This window comes from Zonotrichia albicollis, chromosome 4 (assembly GCF_047830755.1).
Source record: "Zonotrichia albicollis isolate bZonAlb1 chromosome 4, bZonAlb1.hap1, whole genome shotgun sequence".
Taxonomy (NCBI): Eukaryota; Metazoa; Chordata; class Aves; order Passeriformes; family Passerellidae; genus Zonotrichia; species Zonotrichia albicollis.
Window position 1 is genome coordinate 61,993,769 of NC_133822.1, and position 19,624 is coordinate 62,013,392.

General features: G+C 35.4%; 1 protein-coding gene across 5 annotated transcripts in view; it reads right to left on the reverse strand.

Moving 5' to 3' along the window:
• CADPS2 (calcium dependent secretion activator 2) overlaps positions 1–19,624 on the reverse strand; it is a 287,443-nt gene that overhangs the window by 46,500 nt on the left and 221,319 nt on the right. For 2 of the 5 annotated variants that reach the window (XM_074539967.1, XM_074539968.1), the window contains exons 18-21: positions 13,265–13,368; positions 9,577–9,733; positions 2,369–2,510; positions 2,120–2,239 (exon numbers count right to left, since the gene is read on the reverse strand). In XM_074539967.1, the coding sequence (XP_074396068.1) occupies positions 2,120–2,239; positions 2,369–2,510; positions 9,577–9,733; positions 13,265–13,368 (523 nt within the window). Of the gene's footprint in view, positions 1–2,119; positions 2,240–2,368; positions 2,511–9,576; positions 9,734–11,745; positions 11,755–13,264; positions 13,369–19,624 lie in introns of all 5 variants that reach the window. The other 3 variants (XM_074539969.1, XM_074539970.1, XM_074539966.1) reach the window with 2 other exon arrangements.

Consider the following 19,624-nt stretch of genomic DNA (forward strand, 5'->3'; position numbering starts at 1 on the left):
AAACTCCTTGGCATGGGAGGAGGGACAAGTGACTTGCAGTGCTTTAGCTGTTTTATTTTTTTTTTTTTTTTTACCCAAACACATGACCATTCTGAGAATTCACTTGGCTCTTCAGTAGAATTAAGATAGGCTGATTCTTAAAATACTGCCTGAATACCAAAATATTACAAAGGTAACTTAATGCTGCCTGCAATTGAGATGGTCAATTCATACACATTTTATAAATATAACCTCAAAGCTCTATGTTTTGGGGAAAGAACATAAAGAGGTGCCTCCATCAGAGCCAGCACCATGGCAGATCTCTTCTAGGATGCAGTGTGGGGTGGCTGAGAGGGGATGGTGGCCTTACAGAGGTCACAACCCCAGTAAGAGACACTGCTCACCCCCACTTCTCTCCAAAAGCAGCAGAATGGTAGCTACTTCTGGCAAGCGTTCACAGCATGCCAACCTCACAGCTCACCAAAGGCTATGAAAACCTCACTGGTTGGTTAAGAATTTTATGCATGTTAAGAATATATGCATATTCACATATACCTGAAACTGAATACAAGAACATATGCAAGGAGGATGAGCCCATGGCTGAATTTTACTTTGCTTGTACATGTTTTGACCACAGAGTCCAGATATATTGCTGCACAAACCCCTTCATTTAGGAAAGATCTACCACTATAATCCTCCAACCAAAATCTGTATTCATCATGAATTCAGTATTCAAAATATAGGAAATTTCATCTACACAATTTATTTTTACTGGATAGGGCTGCTAGAAAGCAGACTACAAGAGCACATCCAAGATTAGCAACTCTTAACTCTGAAAGCTATTCTTTAAAAAAAAGGTGACCTTTGAAAACCTGGGGATAACAGAAAGGAATTTGAGTTCCAGAAGGCCAATTAGTTTGTATTCAAAGCTGAAATGACTTGCATAAGCACATCAGGAGAAACCTAGCATTACTATAGTAAACACAAAAGGTACCAAAGCCAAGGATTAAGAGGAATTCTGTCACTTTTTAGGGGAATTAACAGCAGAACAACAATGATAATACTCCTTTTTTTTACAAGGAGTCACATGAAAAAGGCAAGGGATAATGGGTTCGAGTTACTTATGGGGAGTTTCTGATTAGAAAGTAGAGGAAATTTTTCACAATTAAGACAATCTGCCATTGGAATAATCCCTCCAGAGGAAATGATGGGTTCCCCAACATTGCACATTTTAAAAATTAATCTGGACAGGGCACTAGGCCTTCCTAGACCATGGTTTTGCCAAGAAAAGTTGATGAGATGATCCTTGAGATCCCTTTTAACATGGTATTCTTTGATTACATTAACTCTTGCAGAAATAAATCTAATGCTATTTAGGAGTCTGTCATGTACTTGAGAAGTCAACAGTTGTCTTGAAATGATGTTATCAACATATGTGTTTTGAATGTGTGTTTTTTGAAGCTTTTCACTTTCATGCTTTCCTAATATAACTTTTGCTAAAATAAGGTTCATGAGCCCTTCTCTGACATAAATTGATGTGTCTTCACACAGAAATCAGACCTATAACTATGGGAATATTTCCACTGAGCACTGAAATGTTGGAGAAAAATCAAAAAGAAATAATTTTTTTTTCAAGCAGACAAAGAAAGGGATGTACTTCTCCCCTTGGCACTTATTAACATTTTACTATTTTCCTCTAACATGGATATTTAATCTGATGACAATATTTGCAATCAATGACTTTCCGAGCCAATATAAAATGAGTTAATCAAACCCATGCAAAAAATATAATGGGCTGCCTCATTTTACAAAACCACAATCTAAAATCAATCATCCAAAAGGTTCCCCACTGCTTATTAATTCAAAAGAATCATTAGGATGTTTAGAGTATTAAACATCATTCCTGCTATGACAGACCTTTGCAAAGTTGATTTTCTGAGTTACCAGGTTTAAGATTGCTACATTTTAATGCACTAGAAAGCGCAACTCACTAACAGTCCATGCTGGGCTCACTCCCAAGAAACAACAATTTCCAACTAAGAGAGGATAAACACCATGCAATCCAAATACAGCTGCACAGAACACTAGCAAGGCCATGCAGAGCTGACATACAGTCAGAAAGTTATTGAAGAATACACACGTGGAGTCATACAAAGAAGTCATCCAGGTTGGTGTAGTAAAGCTAGGTATTTGTGGAAGATTAACAGGCAAACTTGGAACTTTTGGAAGAGCTACATTAGGAAGACTGTTGGTGATGCTCCTGTGAAGAAATAAACAATGTAGGAATACAATAAAAAATAGAATATTTGGAGGACAACAGGGGAGAACCCCTTATTAGACAGAAAGCTATAAGCAGGTGCTTTGTTCAGATTTTGTAAAAAGCACTTACTTGACAGGTTGCCATGACTCTTGTTCAAGACCTCTGTGAATGGACTGAGCAATTGATGATTCCATGAGATCAATATAGCGGACGACCATGGGAACAAAAATTTCTTGCAAGTGCTTGTGAAACTTTCCATTGCACAAAAGTGCTTTAAAAAATAAACAAGAGACAAAAATGTCAGACCTTTTGTTACAGGAAGAAGTGTATCTTAAAATGTTTTGGTACACAAAGGCATTATAAGAATAAGATCTAGCTTATAAGATCTAGTAGGAAGTACAGTTCAGAAAAGATAAATGAAGTGTTCATTAAGGACAGTGTAGTCCATTTCAAATTGTCAGTGCAATGAAAAGTAGGTACATACAGAAATTCTTTACTGAACCAGAACTTTTTGCATCTTAACATTAATAATATGCTTTGCTGAATCTAAAGATTAGCAGTTTTGTTCATTGCTTCTACACCAAGACAGGACAAAAATACCTGAACAAAAAAAAAAAAGTATTTGAATGCCATTCATAAGCAGTAGAATATTATCTACTTCACAGACGGGACTTACTACATGAAAAACTGCATACACATGCAAACTGAACATGCTCAAAATCTGGAAATTCGTTTGTCATCAGCCCTGCTTGTCCCTGTATTTGCCGAAGTGCTCTCTCAGCAAATCCTAACTCTTAGCACTCTAATGTCCTGTCCCACCAAGACAATATATGTTTAATGTTTTGAATGTGTCTGTTCACCCTTTAATCTAGCACTGTTATAAGAACCCACGAGAGTATTCCCATGTGCATATGGAAATCACAGAAGCTCAGACACAGAGAAGAATTTTCATGACCTTGCCAACCTTTGTTTTCTTTTGTCTGTGCTCTGTTGTTTTAAATTATTTTGTGGGTTTCTCCTCCCACTTATTCTAGCATACAGGCTTCCTGTATAATTGGATGGGCACCAAAACCACATATTGAGGAGGCTTCCTCGTCTTCCAAGGCAGAAAATCCTGGATCACAGAGCTCACCATGGACAAAATCCTTTAAAATTACAATCCCTTTTTGTTCTACTATCAATGCCACTCCATGTCTAACATGCTAAAATAATTTCTATAACTTCCAGAAACTACTTTGCCTTCCATTCCTGAATGATGTCCAGCCCAAACTGAACTTGGGAGACATGGAGACTGTAGGGAAAATGTGCTGTCAAATTTCTGTCTCCTGTCGCTACTTGTACTGCAAGGAGTGCCCTTGTTGCTGAATGTCTGGACACCATTTTACTTTTTTTCCTTGAATAAAATGATGTGAAAGCAAAAATTATTTTCTTGAAAACATCCTTGTAGAGCAATAGGAAATACTTTATCAATCACCTTTACCTGAGGAAGCAATATTATGTGATCAGCTCTCTGGTTTTGTGTAATTGCCTATCTTGCTAAGAATTTTGAAACTTTCAGCTAATTTCCAACCACTTTAGACACAGGGGTGGAGATATCAGATACATGAAGTTTTATAAAAACAGGCAGCTAGGTAGCAGGCAGAGATTATTAGGGTTTCCACTGAGAAAAAGGCAGAGGTGTAGGATCATCTCTTTATTAAACACTTGAGAATCCACCCTTGAGAGTACCTGTGAGTCCATTACAAACATGATCCATTATTTACACTGCTTCTCAAAATAATTGTTAACTAGTTAGTTCTGGCTTATTATTTCTATATCAGGAATCCAAAACAGTGTTATTTTCCTCTATTTATAATTGTCTTACATATATCCTAAAACTACAGCACCTTTCACAAGCAGCAAAAATGACTGAGGAGGATTTGGATATTATAGAAGTTGCACAGTAAACAGCTGATGAGCACTGCCTTTGAGAAACAAAAGGTTGCTAGTATCCATTTGCATATTAGACTGAGTTTTCAAGGCAACTTTGAACTGAAAAATAACAGCAAGAATACAACTGTGCCAATTAAATCAATCTTGCTGCTTTATAGTGCACCAGTGAAGAAGTGTAATTAATCAGGCAATCACAGTTACTGGAAGGGATAAGCCTGTAGTTCAGTGTTTTCTGAGCTCACTGCAGAAATGCTCTGCTACAAGCACTGCTCTGGGAATTACAGTAATGAAGCCTCATGGGCAGGAAGGTGACTTGTTATTTTGAAGCCAGCAAGAAATTTTAAGAAGTCACAGTCAATAAAGGTGTTCAAAAGCTGAATAATTTTCCTAACATCATGACACCAGTCTTTACAGGGAAGTGAAATTTTCCAAAATTATGCCAAGACTTATTGTCACTTCACCTCCACGGAATTCTCTCTGTATGTGGGTACACACCCACAAGAGAACTGTCGTGGATCAACAGCTCCATGAGCATTCTGTTTTCCCAGGGTTAAGGAGTTGGCAGCTCTGATTTACCCATCTGGAGATCTCCATCAAGGATTAATGCAGGGCAGGGAAAGAACTCAGAGCACAGAGATAAGTTATATAGCTGAGTATCATCATCAGACTCATGGCACTCTACCCTATGATTAAAATTGATCTTGCCAAAAGGTACCACCTGTGCATCAAAGCAGATGGGAAACAAGAGATCCTTGAGGAAATGCCATGCTTCAGATCCCACAACTACCATTTGTCTTCAAAGCTATGTAGCTTAATTCTCCACTGTCTTTTAAATATGGACACCTCACACCCTCTTCATATGAGCCATCATATGAGCCATGCATATTCACACAAGCAACAATGAAACGAAAGCCTATGCCAGAGCAAGGTAATGCATAGGCAATATTAAAGGAAAACAGATTATGGGAACAGAAACAGAAACCTGAACTAGATATTCTTGAAATATTGAAGAAGAAAACTATTATATTTTTTCCATGTTAGGAAACAGCTGAAATATATTAAAATAGTACAAGAAAATACCAGAGATTAATCTAAAGTCTAGTTATTCAGTACTGGAATGAGGTTTCATCTCCAACAGTAGGAAATGAATCTGCTGTGCCTGTGTACCAGAGAAGCAGAGAGGTTTCTATTGCTTTTACTAATACAGGCACATCTCAGGGGCTTTCCTAGAGTCAGCATGTCATGCTGTCCTCAAGAGCTTCTGCAGAATCCAAGGCAGGCAAGCATCACACAGATTAACATGAGTCTCCTTTCCCTTGACAAAATTGTTACTCTGTCAGAGAGTCTGTAATTATTCTGCTCTTAATTGGATCCTACTGAAAAGATAACTGGAATTTTCTGGAATATTTTAAAATCCAAAATAAGAAAGAGTATATTTCAAGAAGTAAATATCCTTGAGGGCCCAGATTATATTTCTTGCAATTGAAACTCAACCAATGACATGTGAAAAGAAAGTTTATATTCCTGTTCATTTGCTGTTTATATTCTGCCTCCACAGAGAATTTCTTAATCAGCTAGTTAAATTGCAGTAAAAATTGCAAGTGTTCCAATTTAAATGGAAATGATCTTGTATTTTTAGATATAAGACATATTTTAAAAGTGAAATTTAGAGGTTTGCTTTGTGAAAGCAAGGTTAAAATTTATTTGAACTTTACAAGATAGACTGATATAAACAGGTTATAGCACAATTTACGTTTGTGTAAAAGTCCCATTAGGAAAAATGATTATTGAATATTCTGTAAAGGAATAATGCAGCTTAACTCTCAGTATCAGTAACCAAGACAGGTAGCTGTATATCTATTTATGATTTCAAAGCAGTTCCTAATGGGACTGAGCCCTGATGTGAGAAAAGATACCCTCCACAATGAATGAGAAGTGTAAGGTTTGAGGTATTGGGGTGGGTATACAGTTTGCTCTGATTACCTTAAATCCAAGTTGCTTTCTAACTCTATCCTCTAGTTAAAGATAGCGTACAATTATTTTACACAAATTCTAGTCCAAAAGTGGTACACACTCTGTAAAAAGCAAGAAGGTGATGATTCTGTCTTTGGTGGTGCTTGCCACTGCTACTAACAACAATAGTGGAAAAAAGTGTATCAGAGAATTCCTGTTTGAGGTCAATAACCATAATTATGGCAATGGCTTTCAAAAGGCTAACACTCAACATGCTGCTTTTTCTGAATCAGCTTCATCAGACTCTGCCCTTCAGAGCAGGTGCACAGACATTCCACTGAGTAATACTTGAAGGAGAATGAAGATTATGAGCCACCTTTATAACACCCCTGGTTTTGACAGGTTCATGCCAAGGTAGCAATGCAACAATGCTGAGCAATAGCGCAGGACAAAGTGTCGGAAAGTGACACTTGCAGAGAAAACTTGGTAAGAAAATGATCAGAATACTGAATATAGAGTTGGAAAACTTCTATAACCAAAATATAGACACTTCATCCGACTAGGCATATGCCACTAAAAATATCCCTCACACCATGTTAAATGAAGAGGAATTAATAGGTCTGTCTTTTGGGCATTAAAACCCAGATTAATCTGAATAATTAAACAACTACAGAATGTAAGTTGCCCTCTAAAGCAGGCCTCTTCAAACACAATTTATAGGCTCTGTGGAAGAAAAGTAACATAGTCATTACAGAAAATAAGATACAATCCTGGGACAACTATGTTCTTCTTCCCCTTATGAATATCTAATTTTGGAAAAAATAACTTTGCTGTCCTAGAGAGATGTTGAGTACTCTATTGGTGGACAGTCTGCAAAGCTTTACAGAGTCGGGCATAATTGTGTGTGGACAATAGCAACTCTGGAGATCATTAAAATGTATACTATAAAAGCAGCTATAATATTTTTTTCAAATATTTACAATTTGAAAAAACACAAGGAGTTTATCTTCAATCTATTATTCATCTCCACAGTGAATGTAATTTTTTAATTCACTTTTTGTAGTTAGCAGAGAGATGTTAGATGTTAGCAGTTAGATGTTCCCATGAGAGCTATTCTCTCAAGACAACAGCTGAAATATTTTACAAGATGGGAAGATCATCCTCCTCCTTCCCTACCTCTGTTCTTTACAGTTTTTCAGTTAGACTAAATGGGAATGCAATAGCTGATGTGCTCTTCCTTGTGGAATAAGATCAGAAAAAATGGAGAGTCTTAAGGTGACACAAAATGGACTCTTTCATGAAAGAAATGAGAAGCTTCAGTCAGGACTTCCCCATCCTCCCCTCTCTTCATAAAAAAATAATACACCATATTGGAAAATGCATTTTTTCTCAGTTTTAATTGAATGCCGACTTTGAAGTATTCTTCTTGAATCTTGTACAATGTTTTTTACACAGTTTAAAATAGCACCTTCAGTATTATTTGAATATGAATTTTCATTATCTCACAGTTTTTTTTATTATACTTTAGTTTTGTAGTTGCAAAAATAGTTTTACAAGCAAGTTTTCTTTAATGCTGTAAAATGTAAGACTGTTTCTTTATTGTTAGGAGTTCTCTCATGTCAGGTTTATGTGAAAACTGATTCATGCACCAAAGATTTAGAGCTCATTTAATGCTCTCAAGATAGAATAACATGCAGGTGTCAGTCCTCCAAATTTCAGTGAAGATTAACCTAATATGCAATATGGTGACCTAACTGTTCTTCATTTGAAAGAAGTCTGAAAAGTAATCTCTGATATAGCCAGAGAGTGAGAATAACCCAGTGGGATTTCCACCTCTTCATTTCCTAATGAGTTTTTTGATAATGAGAGGTGACTTTGCCAGTCACTGTGGGCTCTATTATGGCTAATTTACTCCACTTCACTCTCCTTGTTAATTATTAACACTAGCCTTTTTATCCTCATGAGACCACATTCCAGTTTTTCCCTCTTTAGATTTTTTTTCTAAATATATCTTTACGAAGGTGATAGTTTTCAGGAAAAGATTTCCACTTAGGGTAAAGTCAGAATTATTTATTTTATCTTGGAAGACTGTAAATTTTATTATATAAGCATGGGAAGCTCTTGCTAATGCTTTTAATGCAGTTAAAAGGTGAAAAGGCTGTTAATTAAAGAATGAGCACTGAGGTATGTTCCACTTGGGAATCACTTCTTGGTAGAATGGTCACTTGCCACTTGCTAACATGTCCACTGATTAATAGGTGACTAATTTCCATGGTTTCTTTCCAGTAGTTCTGGAAAAAAAAAAGTGTGTAATTTTCCAGATGGTTTTCACCTGCCAGAAACTGTCATTTAATATATCTGTTACCATTAGGGAATTACTGAAATTGGTATACAGGTGTGATATTTCATACAACAGTTGTTTCATGTCCTTCAGTTAAAGTTTTACAATATTTGTAAGAGTTGCTTTAACATGGAAGTTTTCATAAAATGTCTTTCTTAAGCCTATTCTAGCAACTTAGCATTACTGTCCATTTAATCTTTTAAGGGAAGAAAAATCAGTAGCCTATTAGCGATCTCTTCTATGTGAGGACAACCCTTGTTTGTTCCTAACACTTCTCTAAGTCTGGAACCAAAGCTCAAAGGAACACAAATGACACAACAATAAAGTTAAAACTGGTGTCACAAATCCTTCTTGTAAGACTGCTTTAAAATATATACACAGTTTTCAGAAACCAAAGAATTGTTTTAAGAGCATGAACCATCACAACTAGAGATGTGCTTCCTTAACTGAAAATGTATGATGGTAGGAAAATAGGCTGAATATCCCACCTGAATACAGACTTCAGATTTTTAATCTGGATTTTAGATGATGAGACACCACTTAAAGTAGTGCACAATCCACCTTTCAGGAGCCCAGCTCTTCTGAGATCTGCAGCAGGATTGAAAATTCCTGCATCCTCTTCAGCAACCTCAATTGCCATCATGGTGATTTTAATAAGTTTCTGAAGTTGCAGTTTGCCCAACAATGGATCCAAACAGAACATTTGTTGTGTGCATTTTATTCCATTCATGCTGACACTACTATACCTTTATAGACATAACTAGTGTGAAAGAAGTTTAGAAGGAAATATGAACTAGAACTTTATTTAAGCAATACAGATTAAATGCAAGCTATCAAAACCTCTTACACTACTTGTACGTAATTGATTCAAAACTGAGTAATTTGTGAATACCAAGTGGTTAATGCACTGCCAGAATAAGGAGTGAAATGGTGCAAGGCTAGAGAGAAACTGCTCAGCTTGCAGGAAATGGAACACCAGGGCATGTATCATAAAAAACAGGCACTGTCACTTTTATTTTGAGCATTGTCCTGTTTGGAAACACATTTCTAAGGTGTGGATACATTGAAAAATCTTATGCAAACAGTATGTAAACAAAAAATAAGATCTTACTGTCATTTCTGAGGGCATTATTCAGCAGCTGGAAAAGTGGGAAGCTGTCCCAGGAGTCTTGTGGCTGTGCCTCAAGCGCTGAATCCATGTCAACAGAATACAGAGACAAAAACTTCTCTGCATGCTCAGCCAACAGTTCAGGCCACCAAGCGAATGCCTGCAAACATGACAAAATAAAATTACTAAACATGAGCCAAAGCCAAGAGATGTGCTCTGTCTGTGGCAGAACACATCTGAGTATGTCATGTCAGGTCCTGTCTCATTTGGGGAGGAAGAATGGGCCAAGTGAAAAATGTGAAAATATTTTATGAAACTTTGCATCAAAAAAAAGGAAAAAAATCAAACAGATTATTGTGGGAAAGGTGATATGATCAGAATAAAAATATAACAGCAAAAAAAAAAAAAGAGAGAATATAAACACTTTTTTTTCAGAGAGCAAAGAAAAGCATGAAGGCCTTACTCTTGAAAAAATGACTGTATATGTTTATTTTGATTTCATTACATTCTAGAGCAGATGAATTTATTTTTAAAATAAATCTTTTTGAATACATTTTACATTCATTTGGTAATCAAAAAGGATGGTTTATAGTAAAATTTTATTCCTTGAAATCTGAGGGTGTTTTTTAACAGCTAGAGAGTGATTTTACTTCCTATATTTGCCTTAAAGAGATCAGCTTCTTCTGAGGAGGACATCCAGTTTTCCTTGTGCAAATGCTGTAAATCTTTAGAAGTTCACTAATGTCTATACTCATTTTCAGTAACTTAACATGTTGGAACTGTTTTCTCTGTCAAAAATTTATATTCTTAGGCAATCATTAAAGAAGAGAAGAAATCTGTGAAAAATATTATCAGCAAGTAAATCCAGTTCTTCATCAAAGACATATAACTATTGTACCTTTTTACCAGCACATAAACCTAGGCTTTAAAATGCCAGTATTGGAGCCGAGCACTGCATCAGGGGAGTTCTCTGATCCTGGAGTTAAAGATGAAGGTGGAAGGAGTTTGTGAAACAGGATGAGCATTGAATCCTGCTGAGAGTGTTTTGCTCAGGGTTTATAAGAACATATCACAGTGAGAAATGCCTACACATGCAACACAGGAAGATGTCATTGCTTTCAAACTTATGCCACTCATTTTGAATATATAATTTTGAATATTTTTGAGTTGCCAGCATGGAACATAGGTAGCTTGATCTACACAAGAGCTGAGACCCCTCAGCTTCAAATAAATTCAGATAAATCTTCACTTGCATTTATGAAATGCAGGCCCTGGGTGGTGTAGACTTATGTAGTCAGGTCTGAAAGGCATGAAATAAAAGACAACTTCTGTAAAGTGGTCTACAAATGTGGTTTTGCATCATGGACTTTCTGATGACTACCTATAGTTCTTTCTGACATGGGGCAAATGGAGAAATGATGAATTGGCAAAAGTCTGAAAGAAATGCTGAGCATCTCCTGCTATTAATGAAAAGTACTTTGTGTGTTCCAGTGGTAGGACTGAAGGATAACAACTGGCACCACAGTGAGGAGGAGAGATGAGGCTGTAAAAACTTGGGCAAGAGTTTGAAATGGAGTCTCTCAGTTTCATCAAAGTGGAAGAAATTTCTTATTCATGAACCTGTTTAAGTAGGAGTTAATTAAAGGAGCAGGCTCTTTACTTTAGAAAATAGCTGCATGAAAATAAAATATGTATATAGGCACTGGCAGGGGACCCTTCTAAGCAAGCAAAACTCTATTCACAAAATATTGCCAAAATTTCAAAACAAAGCAAAACCAAAACTAGAAAATGAACACATTTTCTCTCCATTTTCTTCCTTCTTGTAAATGACACTTTGAACCAGACAGAAATTTTGACTCTCTCAAGAGCTATGCATCATTACTTGTGCAGCAAGAGATAACAGAAAAAAAAAAAGTTAAAGCTAAATGTAACAGCACAGTTGCTATGGATAATAATAGGCTAAAAGCAATTAGCAATTGGTGACACACATTCTAGGAGAACAGAAACATTGCCCGCATTAAAGGAGGAATGGAATTCTTAGATTGTAGAAGGCACATAAATGTGGCTATGCAACACCAGAAATCATCGAAACATTTTATGCTACATGTTCAATGCACAGTTCCATGCTGTGAGCAGAGCAAAACAATGCTTAGTTCATCAGGAATCACATACCTCTCTTCCCTTTGGGAATCCCCGAAATTTGTAAATGTTATGAATTAAAAAAAAAGAAAAAAAAAATCTAGTGTTAAAAATGTTATATATTATTTTACAGATTACTGATCCTTTTTGTTAACTGTAGCATCAAACACTGAATATTTGCATAACATTAAGATGTGAAGTCACCAGACTTAATTATCTTTTTTGAGTAGGGAATGTATAATTTGGCAATCTTTTTCTCAGAAATTCTGTATGCCCTATAAATTTCAGTGAAATTGAACATGCATTATATGAATGAAGGAAAGGGAAAATAACCTTAACATTTCCTTTTTTCTTTTCAAGGTACCTTAGATTAGATTGCAAACTTTTGCTGAATAAATTTTTCTGAAGACACGTGCAATATACTTATCCTTCTGAAAAACACCACATCTCTGACTGCAAATAAGTAGTATAGAATGCAATCTTTAACAGAGATGCCTAATCATATATGTATGATTTGATCTGGATTTTGTTTCTCTGTTCTTTTCCACAGAAGTCCAATTTTCTTACAGTAGTGCAGGTCCTCAAAAGACAAAGACAACAATATATACATTTTATTAAGTAATCATTACACTGTAACACAGTGGCAACAGTAGTGTAGAACAGGACCTCCAGGGAATTAATTTCAAATCATCAAAACAGCTGTTTCTTCAGTATATGATAAAACATCTCTAACAAGTTCACACATGACAGATGTAGGCTAAAAACCAGATTCCATAGTGTGATATAAAACCAGATGTTTTGAATGATCATATTTTATAACTATATATACTAGATAATGTTTATCTATTTGCATATTTAAAGAATATTTATTGAGTATTTTGAGATCATTTTAAAAACAATTTCCTGAACCTTAGAAAACTGTATTTATTAATTAAATTTCAATAATATATACCAGTGTTTCCAGGCAAGTTAGGTTTTGTAATTCCTTGACATAAGAGGTGCTAGAATTCTAGCTGTTGTGGTTTCTGTATCACTAAAAGATGTGAAAGTAAGAAACATAAAATTGTTTAATTTCATTGCTTCTACCTTACAATGCCATTTTTAAAAGCAAAAGTTTAAGAGCATACTTTTCCAATCAACAGAAGAGCAATGGAAATGAGATTATTATACCTATTATTTTTTTCTTATACATAATTAGATCTATACAGCATGATGAAAAGGTGAAGGTGAAAAGTTGGAAGGAAAAACTGTATAAGGCCATGAATGTTTTCCATACCATTTCAGCACCTCCAGCACAAAGATGCTTTCTCTTTTTTATGCTCTTTAATTTTCACTTCTAAACCTACAGTTCATTCAAGTGAATTGAAGTAGAGTTTTATTTCACTTCACTTTACATAAGCTTCAAGTCTCTTATTCCTCTGTAAATGTGAACTGCCTTAAACATATGTCAGAAAGGAAAACTAAAATGTTTCTTGACAGACTTGCTTCACATCAGAGGAGCAAAAATGCAGGAACGAACCATTCTCTGCAGCAAATGCAATTACAGACACACCTCTGAATGATGCTCTTCGTTTTGCTGCAATACTTCAATACAGAGTTCTGCGAGGTGGAGAACCTCTTCCAGTTTTCTTGCAGGTGTTGCTTGATTCATAGTCTCTATATGAATATAAAATGTAAACCAAAATTGTTTTAGTTACAAATATGATTTACAGTAAGAGAAAATTATGTCAGAAATGGGAATGCTGCAAACTGACAAATTTCTAAAGTAAAAGAAATTTCAAGTGTTAAGGATAATGATTTAATACACATAAACAGAGCTGAATGTCCAGATTACTAAAAAGAGAAAATAATTCACAAGAGCATCAGTGGTCACTGTAAACATTATCTAAGATGTGAGAAATAACAGATGCATCAGTGTATTAGATGCTCAACTTTTGCAATAAGGAAGTTCTTTTTCTCTTCAAGGCCATATATACAAAGACAGCAGATAGTGGAGACCTTTTTTGTTATTATCAGTACAATATCCTCTCACCAGGTGACTCATTACTGTCATCAGCAAAATTCATACCTTTTGCAGCAGTCAAAAATTCCAAATGTTCAATCAAAAGAAGACATTCCATTTTAGGTATATTTAAAAATAAGAAAATGCAAACCAAAATAACTCATACAACTAATTTCTAGTAACTACTTATTCAAATAACTAATTTTCTACCTGCTGTTCATCAGTAAAGGTGAATCTGAATTCTTTCCAATACCATACCATGAAAAATAGCATTACGAAATAAGGATCTTATAACAGAATTAACACAAGTCTACTAAAAATTCCACCTAGAAGAAATACAAATGCAAAAATTACAAATTACATGAGGCTCACTTACTCTACCCAGAAGACTTCAAAAAGAAAAGAAACAACAAAGGTAAACCAAATGTAACTAAAATACTTACAGGGAAATTAAACAAAAATTAGCTTGCAATTAAAAAAATCATAGCACTATATTTCAGGAAGAATCACAGGAGATAAGGGAAGAGTTCAACAGAATTTTTTACAAACATTTTAGTCAGTAAAAGTAACTTGTCTGACTACATAATCTGCATTGTTAGGGATAACTTCAGCATTAGCTATTAGAGCTTGTTTGCTTAAAAATCTTCTTGTTGCTAAGCATAAATGTATGGTCACATTAACCAGGTTTGCAGAGAACTCATAAAGCTGATAACAAGGTAAAGTGGATTTCAGGAATTCTGTTCTCTCATTTTTTGTGCAAGTTTATGGATATCAAATCATGTGAATACACATCTTCACACGGACAGCAAATCATGTGAATACACACCTTCATATGCAGAAAATTCTGTGACATTTCCTTCCCATATTGCATTGATCATTACATAGACCATTAGCAGATTAATGAAACAATTCACATAATCTCCTTGGTTTTAGTAAGAATATCAATCTGCATGCAATAAACATTTTTAGCACTTGACATTCATAGCAAGTCAAAGCAACATTGCAGACATTTTAAAGGCAGGTGACCTTGTCCAGTTCTCCAGCACTAACACATTAATGCATATTACAGCAATGAAATATAGAGCTTTGATGCAATTTTGAAGAAACACTGGATTAGAATCGCCAGCAAACACCTACTTCAAAGTGACTAATACCCCACATTGTTTGCATGCAAAAACCAAGCAGGAAAACTACTTATTGAAGCAACTACAAAGAATTTTTTCAAATCTTATTAGAAGAGACCACATAACCAGATATGTTGAAATACTTTTTTTTTTTCTGAAACCAGAATTTAGCTCAAGAATGAGTTAGTGTAGGAACATGGGTCAAGCACAAAGCACACACAAGGCACAAAAATACATTCATAATGCCAAGATCATTGTTTTTAATACTGTACTGTATTGCCTTCACAATTCTTATATTGTAAAATGATTATATGAATACAACAACAAACATATTGAATCAAAAGAGATTAGCAAGGATCAGCCAAGTGCCTATTATTTAGGTTTTACATTATAAAGACTACTATTGGATTCAGACTAAACCAGTGGTTTCTACACTTATCCTGGACTGAAATCGCTCTTTCTCCTAGTGGTCAGTGTCCTCCTCTCCCTGAACACATAGCAAGTACAATTCATACAGATAACATACATCACTAGCAGTGTCACTGATGTTAATGAGTCTTAGGAATAAACCAGTGATATTAATAGAGAGCATGACTGGAACATCTGATTTCATCATAAACAACTCATTTTATTGCAAACTCAGCCTGATCTTCATTACCTCACCATTTACCAAGTAAACTAATTGCATGCATAATTGCATATCTTGCTAATGAAACTAAATAAGCTGTAAAATATTCAGAAATTCTATCCTACAAGGGCTCCTCTACATTATTAAGAAAGTCATTCTAATAATTACGTTGAATCTCATGTTGCATTTTTGCTCTGGAATAAATTCACTTATTCCATACTTGCAATTAGCTCAAGATGGCCTAAAAATGGCTGTTGAACAGGTATCATTATCACTAGGGAGAGCAGGAGAAAAGAGATTTACCACCTAACTGCGAGATTATCTTGCCCCACCACTGTGATAAGATCACAGTGAAGAGAAATATGGTCTCGGGCAAGTACCAATTACATTGAACAAGGCATTAAGGAAATACAGTTCTGGTCATCTGTGCTGAAGTGATGGATTTTGATCAGTTTTTTTGTTTGTTTGTTTGTTCTGGTTTTTTTTGTTTTGTTTGTCTGAAAGGCATCATAAGTCTAATAAATTGAAGGATGAAAGTGAGGATCAGAAATGTTCACGCACAGGCAATGTAGGAATTCAGTGTTCCCAGAGTGGGAACACTTGGGAAGGACAGGACTCACCTTTGATCAGGGATGATGCTGGCAGAAGAATAGATCAGTCATGACAAGTGATTTAAACTAGATATTTTAAAGTTTTCAGTCATTGTGGGACTAATGTTCAGGAACAGTTATTTTCAATAGGATTAGCATGTTTAGGAGGAAAAATAGTATGAAAACTGTAAATACACCTTTGAGTTGAGTACGGCAGGTTTCCAATTGATATTTAATGGCAGGAATGACTAAAAGTGTGGGCTATACTAGACTGAATCAATTCCAATTCCATGTTTCCATAAAACTCAGCATGCTATTTACTAGTTTACACTGAAACTATTTATTACTAGGTAAATATATGCAAATTACCCTTAATATTTCTAGCTTTCCACAATAATTTAAAAACAATTATTTTCTTAGAAGATCTGTTCTTAAGGAAAGGTGGCAGAGAATTGTACTCAGTCTGTATCCTTGGACTGTATCTGTGTCAGTCTGTATTCTTGGACAAATCTCTCTTAATTTTTTTTGTTTACTTATTCACAGAATAAATCAGTACATGCTATTTCTTCTGCACGATATAGACTTCCCTATATTTCACTTAAGCTTCATGTAAAGCCTCCTTCTCCATATGTAAGTTACCACACCACCTAGCCATTTTTCTCTGTAACTAAACACCTTTCAAATTCTAGGGAATATAGCTTATGGATATCCACCAGTTATATGTGTATATACATAAGGGGCTATGAAGTAATTTGAGAAATAAAGAAAGATTTTTTTTTAGCCAAGCAAGTAGTGTATATGAAATATGAGTAGCAATAAATTCTTATTTGGAAGTTTTAGACCCTCCAAAACACCTGAGCCAAATACTGTGCTTGTCTTTGTAAGCGTAAAGGAATTACAGGAATGGAAATCAGTGCTGTCAGTTTTCATTATATTCATGATGTCTTTCTTCCCACAATTACTAAAGGTTGTTAAGATGTGTTTACACTGTTCAAACTAACAAGTTGCAGTAGGAGTCAAGTCAGTAAATATGCTGCTTGACATCTTTTAGAAAATAAACAGAAAAAGCCATCAATCATCTGTTTCCAGCTTCACATCCTGCCAAAATGAAAAAGCAAACGAGGCTTTGCAAATAATGGATGCTTTCTCAAGTATGCATTACCAGTGAGTCACACAGGTACCCAGCAATATTGTTAAATGAGCTAAGTTAACTGAGTGAAGCACTGCTGAAATGAAAAAGTGACTGCTTCATGAACCAGCGGAGCCTCGGGCCACAGGGGACTGTCAGATCATCCAGCCTCACCTCCTGCATCACACAGGTCAGGGAACTTCTCCCCAGTCCTCCTTGCTGAGACAATCAGGATGTCTAAAACCTAACATCAGTGTGTCTAAAACCCACCTCAAGCTTTCTTCCCACAAGAGAGTCGAAGACATCCTTGAAGACAAATGCACAATTTGCCTCTCTCATTTTCTCCCCAGCATGTAAGCTGTTAAACATGTGTGATTAATTTCTCATTGCCATTTGCTGCACACAGGAATCTGCTCATTAGAGAGGCATTTTTTTTTTCTTGGTTATGAATAAAATGCAACAAGGAGACTCCTGACTCTGGCCTGCCAGTCTCCCCCTCAGTGACACAGCACATATCCCTTGCTGGTTTTCCTGCCTCGTATTTCATCCTTCCCCCTTCTCTTCCAACAAGCATGTCCAGAACCAGTGTCTCAGGAAAGCCAACCCATCTCCAGCCAGAGGCATTGGAAAAAGGGCAAGCATGCTGAGAAGCTCCCAAATTCACAGCCTCAGTGGGCTTACAGTAAAGCAGGACAAAATGTAATTGACAATACAGACGCAACATAATTTGAGCTTTGTGGAGCCAACTCTGCTCCAGCAGGGCCCATTCATTTGGTCTTTTTAACATGTGAAACCTGCAAGATTGCTTGAAGCTAGTTTGCTACTAAACCTGAACTGACTCTGAAGAGTAAACCCAAAACTGGTATAATCAACCCTACAGATAATTTAGATTTCACTGTGCTAAATTTTAGTGCAATTTCTCACAGAATTAATTCTGCATGAAAAAGTAAGGAGGTAGATCTGGAAGGACATTCTATGTTTTTCACATTAGAAACAAAATCCAGCCTTATACAAATAGTGGAATTTAGCTTTAATCATGAAGCTGAAACCAGTCATTCCATGATTGCTTTCTATGACTTCAACAGCATTTTAAATCCCAGGGGAAAAAAATTAGAATTAATTACCATTATTAACTAAATACAGAAAGACTGTGAGATTGGTAAAAAGTTAGAGTACATATCTCCTACTCCATGACCTACCATTTTATTAAGTGTGTCATGTTCCAATATTTTCTGGTTTTTAAAATTTATCATAGTATTGAATGCTATTACCTTCATGAGGCAATCACATGTTTTTGTTTTGTTTTGTTTTGTTTTCTAAAGGGAATCTTGGCTCATTGAACAGCATAAAAATAACAAAATCAAAAAGGCAACAGTGGAAGAAAAATCTCATTCTTTGCCAGCTGATCATCAAAGCATTTAATATAAGATTTTTTTGTATTCTGATTTTGGCAACACAGATATAAGCAGTTGGTATTTTCTTTCTTTTTCTCACTTCTAGTTTCACTTCAAAGGGGGAAAGAACTAATATTCTCAGCGCTTCCTGATACTGTAGAATAAAACTCAGAGATAACAAACATGCTAAACTGCAACGTTCCGTGAATAAAGAGAACTGGATAGATTAATAACTCACCTGTCAGATGGAGAGAAAACTGGTGCTTGAAAATGCAGACTTAGAAAAAAGCATTTTAAAAAAAAACTGAGTATTTTAAGATTCTAAATTTTGGAGCCTTACTGAAAAATGAAAACAAAAAATCTAATGCTGGCAGGCAAGGGGAAGGGAAAAGGTATGTTGAAAATTATTAACTGAAACAAAATTTGAAGAAATTACTAATTGAGGACACAAAATGAACAGAAAATAAAATAAAATATAACACAGATTTGCAAAGATAGATTGAACTAGACTTGTGCATTTTTAGATAGGATATTTTTGTATAAAAGAAATTGAGTAGATCTTAATTATTCTGACTTTAATGAAGCATTTGATACTGTGCCTCATGGGAAAACTACCAGTTAAGCTGAAGAAAGTGAGGATTAAAAAAAGAAACTGTGTGGGGTATAAAGAAGATGCCTCAAGTGAAAGGGAATAAGCAGTGCTGAGAAAGTGCAAGAAAAGGATTCTTGAGAGATTTCTTGAAGATTCATCTTAGCTTCCTTAATATTTTCACCAGGGACTTTAGAATAAATATCAGAAGCACAATGACAGTGTGTAAAACATGGGAGATAGAAAGATGCAGTAACAAGAATTTGATAATTCCAAAGAATGGGAGAGAGAAACATTTCAAAATACCTTTAAGAGTTATAGAAGGGACAATACATTTTGACACATGAACAGCAATAAAAATTTCCTATAAACTGGGAACATGTCAGCTCAAAATGATCAAAACTCTAAGACTGGGTTGAATTAGCTTTTCACAGAAGGGTTTTGTGATACAAGCAT